This window comes from Triticum aestivum, chromosome 1A, assembly GCF_018294505.1.
Source record: "Triticum aestivum cultivar Chinese Spring chromosome 1A, IWGSC CS RefSeq v2.1, whole genome shotgun sequence".
Classification (NCBI taxonomy): Eukaryota; Viridiplantae; Streptophyta; class Magnoliopsida; order Poales; family Poaceae; genus Triticum; species Triticum aestivum.
In genome coordinates, this window is record NC_057794.1 from 358,569,237 (window position 1) to 358,582,166 (window position 12,930).

The following is a 12,930-nucleotide window of genomic DNA, read 5'->3' on the forward strand; positions in this document are numbered from 1 at the left end:
TGTGTACCTCACCCCAATCTCTTTGTTTTCTAGTTATACAGCCGTGTGTTTGTAACACTGACACTGCAGCTTTGAAGTAGTACATGATACAAGATGGGGAAATATCTAGTGCTACCGAGGCTCTGGTGCTACCATGAATCCATGATACAAGACGCAAAATTTGCAATGGGCACAGCACGCTCGATTTGATTACAGTAGAGGCCAGTTGCTGGGGCAAGAGATGCATTGCATAATTGACCAAAGGACTGCTGAGTAGAGTTAGAGTAGTGACCACTGACCAAATGACTACTGAATAGAGTGGTGGCCACCATGAGTGTGGAGTGGCTTGCCTTCATTGCTTCCGCTCCCATTTACCTTCCCGTCTACCATCTCGCTCTCTCCGCTCCAGGACCTGCCTTGACGACTTGCTGCTGCCAGCTCGTGTCCCGTGCCTCGAGCCCGACCCCGGCCCGTCCAACTCCGGGTCTCCCATGCTGCTGGTATCGCCGCCGGAATCCCTGCTTCCCTCCGTGTTCTCCTCGTAGCCACCATCGCTGCCACGGTCGCGAGATTGCAGTATCGTAGGGAACGACGATGGCCTTGATGCACCGCCCATCACGACCGGTGATTGACCCTCATGGCCTTGGCCGCGGCTTCCCTCCTGCTGCGCGCCTCTACCGTTATCCCTTTCGCGGTATCTCTCCCTCGCCCGGCTGCGCAATGTTGCCAATCACAAAGATGTTGCGATAGATAGTAGTACCTGGAATGGGCGAATTGGTAGAATCGATCAATACCTGCTGGGGTTGGCTGAGAACTCCCGCCTCGATGACCGCCCCAACTCAACCTGCTCCAGCTCACGCTGAAGTTCTCTCTGCACAAGTCAATCAGCACGGCATGTGATGCAACAAGAAAAACCAACGAAATGGTTTGCTAAGTCTGGAGCTGCAGCTATTCCCTTTGGCTTGATGCGTCACGGATTGATGGCAAACAAAACATGCCGCAATACCAATAAGCAATTTCAATTTGAAGGGGTAAAATTACAACATATACCTGAGTTTGTTTCTCCCTTTCCATATCGAGGTTATATTGCAGTTCCCTAGACTTCACGTGCTCGAGATCCAGCTGTCGCTGCCTTTCGATGTCACGCTCCATCTCAAGAGTTCTTTCCCTGCAAAGATAATACAACAAGAAAATAAGAGCAAGCACATATGATGATGCAGAGGCCGAGGATTTGAACCTCCTTTCCGAAAGAAGAAAAAAAATGTCGTCTCTGACATATCAAATGAAAAGGCAACAGCTCCAAACCTATCAAGCTCTTGCATAAGCTCCATTTCCTTGCAACTCGTCTCTTCCAAGTACTTTTCACGAGTATGTCTGATAAGCAATTTCTTCTGTCGGCGTGCTATAATTTCCTCTCTGAGCTTGGACCGTTCTCTATCAAGTAAATACATGTTAGCTGCATAACAAGTAACGCTGACAATAAGTTGCAATGATTCTATCCATAAAAAAAAATCAATGCTTCAAAATTAAAATTAAACTGGTGCAAGAAAATGATACTATTCATGGATAGACAAAGCTTTCTATGAAGCTTCATATTAAAACTTATCACTCTCAAGGCCCAGAAAAGGAATAGGATTTAGAAATTTAGTACTCCTCAAAACCAATGACTTGCTTCATGTAAATCTTAATGGTCTCTGAGGTACATCTTTAACCATTATTTTTGTTGGAAATATTTGTAAAGCAAGATAAGAGTACTAAAATTGCTGTACTTATTATCATGATGAGTCTAATCTTCACAGTGCAAATTTAAACTTCAAAAAAGGTTGCATTGTCAATGGTAAAAAAATACACCCGCACCCACACACTTCCCACGGTGATAAGAATGTTTTGCCCAGGGAAAGTAACTGTCAGGAGCTTGAGGAATAAAGTACACTTGGACCAGGTGTAAAATGTGATATGTCAACTTACAGGGACCGTATATCTTCACGGATCTGCTGAAGCTGTTTATTAACTTCACTACTATCCTTGTAATCTGTAGATGTAATTACATTACTGCACATTAAGGGAACAATATTCATAATAATAGTCCTTAATAGTCACTAATCTTACATGATAACACACCTGGAGCCACAGTATCCTGGGGACGTCCGACAAATTTCTGAACTGCTTTCTCGTTTTTAATAAGCTCCAATTCAATCTCAGCTTCTTCAAGTTCCTTGGTGTTGTAATTATTTAAGTGTCAGAATAAGATATTGAAAACATGGCGGCCAGAAACCCTGGTTGTATCTCTAACCTGACATTCCTGATCAGATCTGATTGAGAAGAACTCAAAGTAGGACTCAACAGAACTCAAAGAGGACAACACCTATCAAAAAGGATTCACAAAAGCAGGTTACCAGCATGGACTGAAGCTTGAAATTAACACCCTATGTGCACAGCAACTTAGGGTATCAGGAGTATATATTTGAACAAAAATACAAGCATGCCAGTGCTGCCTATTCCAGTCTTGCTTGCAAGCATTTTGGTTTTCTGGAAGATGAACATGAATTCCAAAACTTTCAAACTAACAGTAATTGTTGTTATTGCATACTATTACAAAAAATTCTTCCGTCAAGAATTCTAAAGGTCAAGGTAATTTGCTCCAAGCCTCCAACAATGACTAGAAGTTTGCTATTTGAAGAAGTATTAAGCACTTATATTGTTAGGTACAAAAATGCACGCACACTCATCAATGTGAACCTCTGTTGAGTTTAGAACTGAAACTGTGATGGATGGCATAGACTTAAGTAATAAAGCAGAAACAGAAGTAACAATGCTCTAGATGCAAAATATGCATTTCAGAATGAATCATAAGAAAGATTATGACCTGAAGAATTGATTCACGGATATCCTTATAATCAGTGTTCACTGGTTTTGTAGTAGATCCTGCGAGAAGTTCTTTTACAACCTAAAGAGACACAGAGTCAGTAGTCGGTAGCCAGAACATGCACAAAATAATATTGAATCCGCTAGCTGTGATTCCTAGGATAGAAGACGGTTGAAGGAAGGAGAGAGAGAAAGAGAGACCGTTTTATCAGATTCAGTTCTTAGCTGACATAGAGCTCGACAGAGATCTTTCTCGACATCACCAAAACCTCCTAATAATACATCAGAAAATAGTAAATAAAGTACTTGAATAATCAGTTGTTAAGGTTGAACCCCACATAAGGGCACAAGTATAACAAAAATGTGGGTGATCGAGAAGCATTAGTTTACCAGTTAGTGATGTTTGCATGTTTTCCAATTTCCTCCAAACACATTCAGGAATCAAAGCAATATCTTCAGAAGAAGAATAAAGACATGCCTTTGAAAGCAACAGTAAGGACATTCGTGTCAAATATCCCTCTTCAATTACACATGAAAGTTGCCCCACACCTTTCAGGATACTGTCACTTGATGCAAGAAATGACCGCAGATGATTTTTATCAACAAATGGAACATATTCAGTGAGCAAAGCCATCGCATGATTCCTTAATAGCATAGAAGAGTCATAGAGAGCCAATGCTGCTATTCTGTTCCATGTATGAGTAACCAAATGGGACGTCATTGCTGAACCAGATCCGACTTCAGCAGTACTCGCGAAGTGAATAATCCTCCCAAGTTGCTGCAATGCAACAGAGCGTTGTTCTGGTTCGGCGTGACTCAACATTGTACAGAAAAGATTAATCAACGAGGTTTCACTATTCTTGAGGTCTTCAATTCCACCCGAAACCAATAACGATAACCACTTCTCTGTCTGCAGTCTCCAAGATATCCTAGGTGCATGAGAGCAGAAGTGCTCGATTGCTGAACAAGTGGCACTAAGAACATTACCCCAAGCAAGAACATTAGGTAGTTTAATCATATAATCAAGCATAGAGGATGCCACCTGCCAGCACTGCTTTTCCTGATTTCCTAAAATGGTTTCTGCAAGACCTTCAAGAGCACTCTCCCAGTGTTTTTGTACAAGCTCCACCTCTTGCCTAGTGCTACTAGAAATTGTGTTTCCTTGAGTAACAGCTTTTAAGCATTTCGCATACAGCAAACACTTTGCCATCAATGAAGACAGCCTAGAGGCCAACTGATGGTGCCATTTCCAGCTACTCTCAATTGACAGAGTAAGATGTGAAATGACCTTCTCCAGGGCATCACAAAATTCTATGATACAACCAGCAGGTAGCCCCTTCGACTTTTCCGCATTGTCTGTGGATTTAACTAGTAGCTGCTCTGCACTATCTTGTGAATTCTTCTCAAGTTGCATCATGGCATCCCCACTTATGGAATTTGCAGCCTCCCTAGACTGTTCTCTCACAGAAAGGATGATGATACCAAGTAATTCAATATTCTGAACTAGTACAGTTACACAACCATCAATAAGTGTATGAAAGCCTTCAAGATAACTACACAGCAGTGATGGTGGATCAGAACTGATAGAGTCTACCCATACTAGCAAGGAGTCCAATATTTCAATCCTCCTCTTAAAGGACAGATCAGGAAGCAGAGACCCCAGAATGAAGATCAGCAATGGGACCTGAATCTTATCACTGGTTGGATCCTTTGTATGTTTACCACACCGGATAATTTCAAACAGTTCTTCAAAACAAATCAACTCAAAATCACTGCAGTCAGTTATATGACCCATCACTTGTTCATCATCAGTTCCCTTCCTTAGGAAGTAAGATATCAATGGCTTCAGCAGACACAATACAGAGTCAAGGAAGGCCACATCAGCATAAGAAGCTCTACAAAGTGACACAAGAATGTGCACTACCCTTGGCATTTCAGGAACAATAGCCTCCAAGTGCTCAGAAACAACCGACTCAAGTAGATAGAAAACAACAGCCTTGGCATTAGCAGCAATATTACCTCTCAAAGAACTTACTCCGTTTGCAAGTACAAGATGCTCCTTGATGCCTTCAAGGTAAGGCCACATGCACATCTCAGAAAACCAACAAAGAACATCTTGTACTGCACTTTTGGGGAGACATTTTAACTGCAAACCAACAGCTTCCAAAATGGTCTCTCCAAATGCGTGAAACAGTCTGCTCATGCTTGGAAAAAAGAAATGTAGTTCAGGGAGTAAAATCTGAAACAGTTTGTTCATGCTTGGTTTATCTGACGACATAGATTCCTTCTTAAGAAGTAAGTAATTGTTGCAAGCAGATTGCTCAGTGTCAGCAGACTTGACCTTCTGAGTTGCAACTCCATCCATTAAACTAAGTTCGTCAGTGAAAATTGACAGCAAAGTTGTAAGCTGTGAGAAATCAGAGGCAAGAAACAGTCTCTCGTTTAAATATTCCTTGGCATAACGCGACACTGCCATCCATCCAAGAAATCGAGGAAGTGGGCTAGAAAACCTGGAAAATTCTGATATCTTATGCACCCATGCTGATGGAGGAACTAAGCTTCTAAAACGAAAACCATCTTTTTTAATGCTGACAAGTTCTCTAGTATTGTCGCTACCAGATGAAGCCAGAACCAGCTTCTGGAGAAGTGCCCAACGTCTTTGTAAACCATGTAATTTTACATTATCCAATTTCTTATCCCCTGCATTAACAGAGCTGTAAAGACATGCAAGCTGTCGGTTGAGGTTTTCAGCAGAATTCAATATGATATCGATCACATTATCTGGTGGACAAAATAGGTCAGTTGCTGAGTGCAACAAGAACAACAAGCTATCAAGAAGAATTTCATTAGCTAAATGCCCTTTCCTTCCAAATTGCTTCATAATAAAGTGCCAAAGCAGAGCTTGGTTCTTTCTGACCAAAGTTACAGCATCCACAAGGTCTGTAACTTCTGGTGAAATTTCTATAGCTTGCTTGTCATCCTCAGCATCATTTGGATAGACTTCACCGTCGGGTATCTTTGCATGGTATTCACAGTCAAATTTTGCAGCTTGCAGGAGTAAATCTAGGACAGCTCTATCCCGTTTATTCTCCAAACTGTGCACTGTCGCTAGATCTAAATCTTTCACAAGCAAATCTTTCAACTCAAAGGAGGCATTCCGTTGTATCAACTCCGAATGAGTACGTTCAATTCGATCCAGAGGCTCTGAATTAAGCCGTAAATCCAAGAGAAAAAATGGATTAACATAGCATTCTGCAGCTAATAGCAAAGCATCAATTCCGGCATTATGCCCCTCAATTGTTGGTTCCTGTTGCATGCACAGATTCAGTGCTAAGCGACGAAATTCTAGAGCTCTTAATTCACAGTTCTCTTGGTTCAGCAGTTGTAGATAATCAGCCCGTGCATCATTGTAATCATCAGCAACAGTATCTTCCAGCTGGAAAAGGCCAGCTGGTAATTTTACATTGGTTTTCCTGCCCTGAGGGATGTTCTGGTCAAAATTTGTACGTACTTTATCATGGTCTTCTCGCAGAGTATTTGTCAACTCAGATTGCTTCAATTCTTCAGGAGCAAATAAAGAATTGTACTGTTCAAAACTTTCTATTCTCATAGCTATTTCAGATGTGTCTCGCCCGTCAACAACTTCAGGGTTGCAAGAATGTGGTGCTGGACAATCTGAAACCGCAAAAGCTGCTTGATCAACCTCAGGCAATGAACTTTTGCAGAGGTCAACGTCAGGTGGGAGTGGCATATGAGGATCCAAGATAGAAAGAAGTATACTGCAAGTTAAAGTTAGATTTAGTGTATTTTACTAGCATATAAAGCAATTTTATAATAGGCCTAATGATGAATTTGCTCAATACATTTTCATGTGCCCAATCTAAATATTTGACAAGATAATGTTGTTGCACAAATTGGTCCCTCAACTTCCACTCATAACTCGTTTTGTCCCCTCAATTTTTGGAAAGAGCAAATTAGTTACCGACTTCAAGAAATAGTTCAATTTTCGCTAAAGAAATGTTTGTTTCAACCAACGCCACAAGCTGAGTTGGTGGGACATACACACTAAGTTGGCCAACTTGAGTGTCAATTCAGTTCATTGCCTCTTTTAAACAACTTCAAGAGTTTAAAGGGCAACTTGGCAGCAGTTCATTTAAACCAAAGTAAGTTAAGTGTAAACGACAAGTTTATGCATTAGCCAAATATATATTGTTGCTATAAAATAGGAATATGAAAAGTTGTGACCAAGGGGTTAACTATTAGATAATTATAAGAGTATTTACTTCCAATCAATCAGCATAGATTATTACTCACTGTACTCGTAACCTTATGTTGGACCTGCATGTACATATTGCTTACCAACCTTGGGGCAACAGCACCTCGCCGCCATTCAAGTTCCAAAGAAGGGAGTACAGCAGGATTCTTTGCAGCTGTACGAATAATGTTCAAGGCCATATGGCAAACTTTTGCCTGTTTCTCCAGATACATAGCAGACACACCACCAAATGATATTCTGTCTTTCATTGCACTTATAGCATGATCAACAAAAGGATCTAGCATCTCCAGAATAAAAAGTATTTTATGCTTGACTTCCTGAAAGTAGGCAGTTATAGGATGCATGTTCAAGAAGTATTACAACAATCGCTGAGAAATAACAGGAAATGAAAGATGGATTACTTTGTATTCTGCGAGAACATCATCCATATTCCCTGATATGGCCAATAAAATATACTTCAGCGCCGCACGAGAACGGGAAAGAGATTGCCCAACTCCCTGACCAACGTCACACATAAATCAAATCGTCTGATTGCCACGTGCATATGGAAAACAGTAAGCAATTTAACAAAACCAAACATTATGCTGATTCAGGATGATGCAAAAGTAAAGTATCATAATCATGATGGAAACTAACACTACAAACTCCCTGACCAACGTCACACATAAATCAAATCGTCTGACTGTCACGTGCATATGGAAAACAGTAAGCAATTTAACAAAACCAAACATTATGCTGATTCAGGATGATGCAAAAGTAAAGTATCATAGTCATGAACGAGACTGGAAGTGTAACACTACAAACTCTGCTCGAACAACTGGGTGTTTCATCTTAAATACAGCACAGCAAGACATACTAGCTCAAAACAACAGTATGCCCCTTCAAAAGTAATACCCAAAAGGAGATAAAACTTAAAAGCATTATTTTGTTTATTTGTTATGTATAGGCACAAAAGGTAGGCCCTAAAGAAAGGATACAAAATATGCCAGATTACATCACTAAAAGATAATTTTCTAGATTCCCAGCATTGCTCATGTAGACTAGGTTTCCAACACACACATACCTGGATAACACCCAGGAGATCCTCCAGAAGTTCAACTGCAAGATCTACCTATTTCATGAGTATATAATGTCATAAATAGGAACAGATTATAAAATCCATAACTGTGGACAAAATCATAAAGAGACCTTTGCTGCAATCATGGGCACCCAAGGTGATAGTGGCGCCCTGCACAAATCAAGCAAAACACATGCTGCTTTTGCCTAGTAGTGAACATAAGAAACATGTCAACAATCTACTGAAGAAAATAAATACTTCTACAATAGAGAGTTCAGAGTTGCAGAACGAACATGTGATGGCAGGTATGATGAAAGATAACCAGCACAGCCTCTGAGAAGAGGATGAAAAACTGATGATACCGATATTGACACAATCTGCAGCCACAAATACCTTGAGAAATGGTAAGTGATGCCACTAATGCATGAAGAAGATAACAGATCATATAAATCGAGGTACCTGGGAAAGAGCATTGTGAACATCTGGATGGTTCCATTGGCTAAAACAATCATCAATCTGTTCGGTAGGGCCAGCACTAAATGGAGGACGAAGTGCTATGAAAAACACACAAGAGCAACATCATATTATCAGATTCTACAAAGGCATACATGCCGTATACTGACACCCTTGAAGGTAGATCTGCCCCCATTTTTTTTTACTTTTAGAAGGGGTGCAGTTGGTTTATATTTAAACCTAAGGACATCAGTAACCAAGAATCCATAGGATAAATCCTGGAAAATGCAAACAAACTAACATTTGATTGGACTCAATCCATAGTCTTTAGCCACAAGGCACGGGTGTCGCACCAAATGCGCTAGCCAATGGCCATGTAGGCTTTGCATCTTTTTACTATGGGATATTAACATGCGGGAAGGTGTAGATTGTTTGGTAGCCAAAGTTGTTACTCAATCATACTTCTGCTAATTCTCATTTAAGAGTATTAAGAGAAGCTAAAAAGCATTAAGTATGTAAGGTCATCTCCCAGTCAATACCTGGAAGAAGTGCTTGAACAAGCGGTAAGACAGACCACATGTCTGAAGTAGTTTCAGCAAGCTTGCAACCTAGTTGAGGCTGCAAGCACAATCAAGAAAATAAAACCAGCCTTTTAGAACAAAAGGTAACATGGAAATTGGACGGTATAAGAATAACACAATATGACAAAGATAACCTGTGATGCAGCTGCATACAGTACATGAAGAATGCCTTCTTCAACAGCAGCAACATCCAAAATATTTAGAAAAGAGCCATCAAAGTGATTTTCCGATAAACTAAATTCTTCTCCAAACAAACTAGAGTAGTTTGTATAAGGCACTAGGCTGGAAGCATCACTTTTAGGAATTTCATCAGAGACTTCACTCGAAAGCTTGCCGCCATTAGGTATTGGCTCGTCAACGAATGGCTCAGGCTCCAAAAGTTTTTGGAGCACCCTTGATGCCTTAGTTCAAGAGAGGCAAATGTTCAGAAAATACTCCGAGAGGAAAAAGTACATGACCAAAGAAGACAAAAAAATATGGTCAAAGAACATACTCGATGGCAAACAATTGAGAGAGTTTTGTCTTTGTGTGCTTTCCTTAAGAGTAGTATAGCTGTTTCAGATCGAAATGCCAGCATACATGAAGCAGGCTGAACAGAAGATGGACTCCGTGCTCTCCTAGGTTGTGCCTGTACAAAAATAAAGAATTCAGAACATAAAATCGACCAAAACGAGTGCATATGCGCTGTATGTTTCTATGCTCCCCAAGGGAGATACATCCGACTTGAATGTGGTTGCTAATCATTTACTTCTTAACCACCTTAACTTCCCTTATTTGTAGGTGACAAATTCCTTTGAAGGGCACAGAGATGAGTATCATGCATAATAATTGAAAAAGATTTTGTAAAATACAAGTCATGAACTGGTAGTTTTAATAACAGGACGGAGCGCTAAAATAAGTTACCATCTTTTAATTTTCATATTATCAAACTCTATATCAATTGTTGCAGAGGAATAGGTCTTCTACTATTGTAGTTTTAATTGGAAGGATTACCAGAAAATAGGTCCTTGGTGTTAAGCTGAATGGCAGAGCACAGACAATAGGACCACAGACACATAGTCCAGATGTAAAATGGTACTAGCTTGCTAGCCCTAAATAAGACCACATGTTCGAACAAAGGACAATTGAATATGACTTCCGTTTTAAATACTTTAAACCATCAGGAAAACAGATACGGCCAGAAATCACTCAGTTCCTTTTTCTACACATAAATTGGCAGTCACACAGAATAGGCTGGCTGTTTAGCAGTTCCGGTCATAAACCAGCGAGAAATATTCGTGTTCTCGTGCATTTGCAAGCAACCAACAAACTGGCAGATGTCAGTGCTCAGTGTTTCACTACAGGGGCATGGCCAACAAGGAGTTTGTGCAATGTGATGACATAAATTAATGGAAGATCCTGGATAACATCAACCTAACTCACTCCTACATAACTCCAACAGCCTTTTTGTGAATTGAACTAGAAGTTGCTGACGAGACATAGTTATATCTCATGATATAGTTTAGCAGTTGCCAGAATGCAACCATAAAACCATCTACCTCAACTACGTTAAATAAATACTCCTGCAAATATTCTCTAGTTCCTATCAGTCAAGGTTAGCTCCAATCTCAGGTGGTCTTTTCAGAACTCGCAGAGGGGGGTGTATACAGTTAGTTAGTCAGCACTCAGTGCTATGGATAGTTATTATTCATTCAGAAAGAGATGTGCAGAAGATAAATGACTTGTTCCTATACACATTTTACATAACTGGGAATCTATGTATGACATAGAGTGGAGGTGTAGTACCATGTAATTAAGCTTTCAGTATTCCTAGTTCTTACTGTAGCACACAACGATAGCACATAGCCAAAATTATATAAAAGGATAAACAGAAGTATGCGGAAAGAATATTTACTTGCCTCGAAGTTTGAGGAAACAGTTGGAATAGAAGCCAGGCTAGTCTTTAGGGTATCTGAATCAGCGGAAGAAATCGACGTTTTTGTAGCGTCCCTGTAAATTTGGGGGATGTGTCAATCAGATGGCATTGCTCGCACACAGGTGGGTGCACGCACGAGGGCGTGAACAGTAGTGCACATGCACATAATGTATGCAAACTAGAGATGAAGACTGGCAAGTAAGCATGTATGAGAAATGGGCCACACCTTTCGTTTATAAGGTTGAGGATTGGATAAAATGGGCCAGCAAGCAGAGCCAAAAACCGAACACTGCTCTCTGGGGTGTCTGTGATGCTATTAAGGTCAGCCTGCAGTGTGATGAGCAGCCAGCCAGCCGGTTAAAGGGGACACATGGGGGAAACAGCAAAACTACTAGCTTATAGCCTAGGAGCAAGACTAATTTTACCTCAATCTGTGGCAGAAACGGTGGTAGCCTGCTTGCAATGTCTTTGAGTAACTAGATTTAATTTGCAACACAATTCATTCATCAGGATGGAGATACGTTAGCAAGACAAACATGAGAAATAGAGCAAGTAGAACACACATATATATGGCAGAGCTACCTGGAGATGCATATTGTGCGAAGAATGAGATTGTTTCTGCGAAGAGGATATTTGTGGTAACAAGTGGTTGACAAGAGGTTGGAATTCAGGTTCCAGGCCAGGTACAGGGATTCCGGTGAGCTGGATGAAGTAGATGGCAATGGGGCTTCCGCGCAGACAAGAGATGCGGACGTAGCGGCACGGGGTGTGGTTGGCCGGGTACACCATGTCGCGCTTGGGAGCTTCGCCGCGCGGGCGAACCTTGACGAAGGCCTCGGGCTTGTACCGCAGCCCGCCGGTGACCTCCCATTCGAGGACGGACTTGTTGTAGATGCGGATGTGGGAGACGAGGCACGGCTCGTTGAGCTCGAGGAAGATCCACTCCTTGGTGTTGGTGGCGGTGGACCAGTGGGAGCGGAGGTCGGGCTCCAGCACGTTGGCGGCCTTCTGCCCCGACGACTCGCGGGAACACGCCTTTACCCGGAAACCCAGAGCCACGCCGCCGTCGCTCCACTCCTCCCCCCTGCCCTCCCTCTCCCTCTCCGGCGCCGCCTCCATAGCTTCCCCTAGTTCCCTGTCCGTGGCCGCGATTGGCTACTCTACTCTGTAGCAACACACACCAAGGGGGGAGGTTGAAGACGACGGGATGGGGGTATTCGCTGGGCCAAGAGCCCGAGATCGATCGGGCCTTTGACGGCCCATTAAGCGCTACCAAAACTTGCGTGACATTGTTTAGAACAACTCCAATAGCTCTACTTTAATTCTCGAAAAAAGAACTCCAATAGCTACTGTAAAATACTTTCAGTAAAAATCGTCTCACCGGACGACCATATAATTTAGGGGAAGTTGTCTAACGCCTATTTTTCTCAATTCCCGTAAAAAAAACTCATATAATTGTTTTTCCTATTTTCCGTTAAATAGTGTTGGGCCCGTAAGTCCAGAGCAGTGAGGCCGGATAGAGGATATGTGGCGGCCGCGCGACATGGCGGCGTAGCGGCGCAACCTGGCGGTCGGCCTCGCGGTGAAACCTATCTCAAATATTTGGAGGAAGACCATCCACGTGCACAACTTAGAATTAGCAGCAACCTCGACGTTGTCCTTGTCGCCGGAGTTCATCATTTTGATCAACAAGTATGAGCAACCTTCGCTCTGATATCACTTGATGAAGTATGAGCTGGCGAGATGCCAATCCTTGTGAGTTGCGGCCGGATCTTTCACGGTACCGGCAGCATCGGTGATGAAA

General features: G+C 41.9%; 1 protein-coding gene across 2 annotated transcripts; it reads right to left on the bottom strand.

Moving 5' to 3' along the window:
- Window positions 1-4: 4 nt before the first annotated feature.
- LOC123050994 (uncharacterized) lies at window positions 5-12,292 on the bottom strand. 2 transcript variants are annotated; one of them, XM_044473732.1, is made up of 23 exons: window positions 11,709-12,292; window positions 11,552-11,602; window positions 11,353-11,453; window positions 11,110-11,200; window positions 9,705-9,839; window positions 9,346-9,612; window positions 9,170-9,248; window positions 8,637-8,731; window positions 8,471-8,554; window positions 8,309-8,383; window positions 8,184-8,231; window positions 7,522-7,617; window positions 7,208-7,437; window positions 3,235-6,623; window positions 3,046-3,116; window positions 2,846-2,926; window positions 2,273-2,344; window positions 2,101-2,194; window positions 1,948-2,011; window positions 1,285-1,413; window positions 1,030-1,147; window positions 774-850; window positions 5-692 (listed from the first exon to the last, which is right to left on the bottom strand). In XM_044473732.1, the coding sequence occupies exons 1-23, from the start codon at window positions 12,243-12,245 to the stop codon at window positions 332-334; spliced, it is 6,345 nt and encodes a 2,114-aa protein (XP_044329667.1). In that variant the 5' UTR covers window positions 12,246-12,292; the 3' UTR covers window positions 5-331. The 2 variants fall into 2 exon arrangements, with proteins under 2 accessions (XP_044329667.1, XP_044329659.1); XM_044473724.1 differs by having other exon boundaries at window positions 2,089-2,194.
- Window positions 12,293-12,930: the final 638 nt, after the last annotated feature.

Bases quoted from the DNA above. Each gene is read 5' to 3' on its own strand.
- LOC123050994 (XM_044473724.1), bottom strand. From the start codon at position 12,245: ATGGAGGCGGCGCCGGAGAGGGAGAGGGAGGGCAGGGGGGAGGAGTGG. The intron at 2,012-2,088 runs GTAAGATTAGTG...TTACATCTACAG, and splicing joins GGCTCCAGGTGTGTTATCAT to ATTACAAGGATAGTAGTGAA. The intron at 1,414-1,947 runs GTAAGTTGACAT...TTTACTTGATAG, and splicing joins CGTGAAGATATACGGTCCCT to AGAACGGTCCAAGCTCAGAG.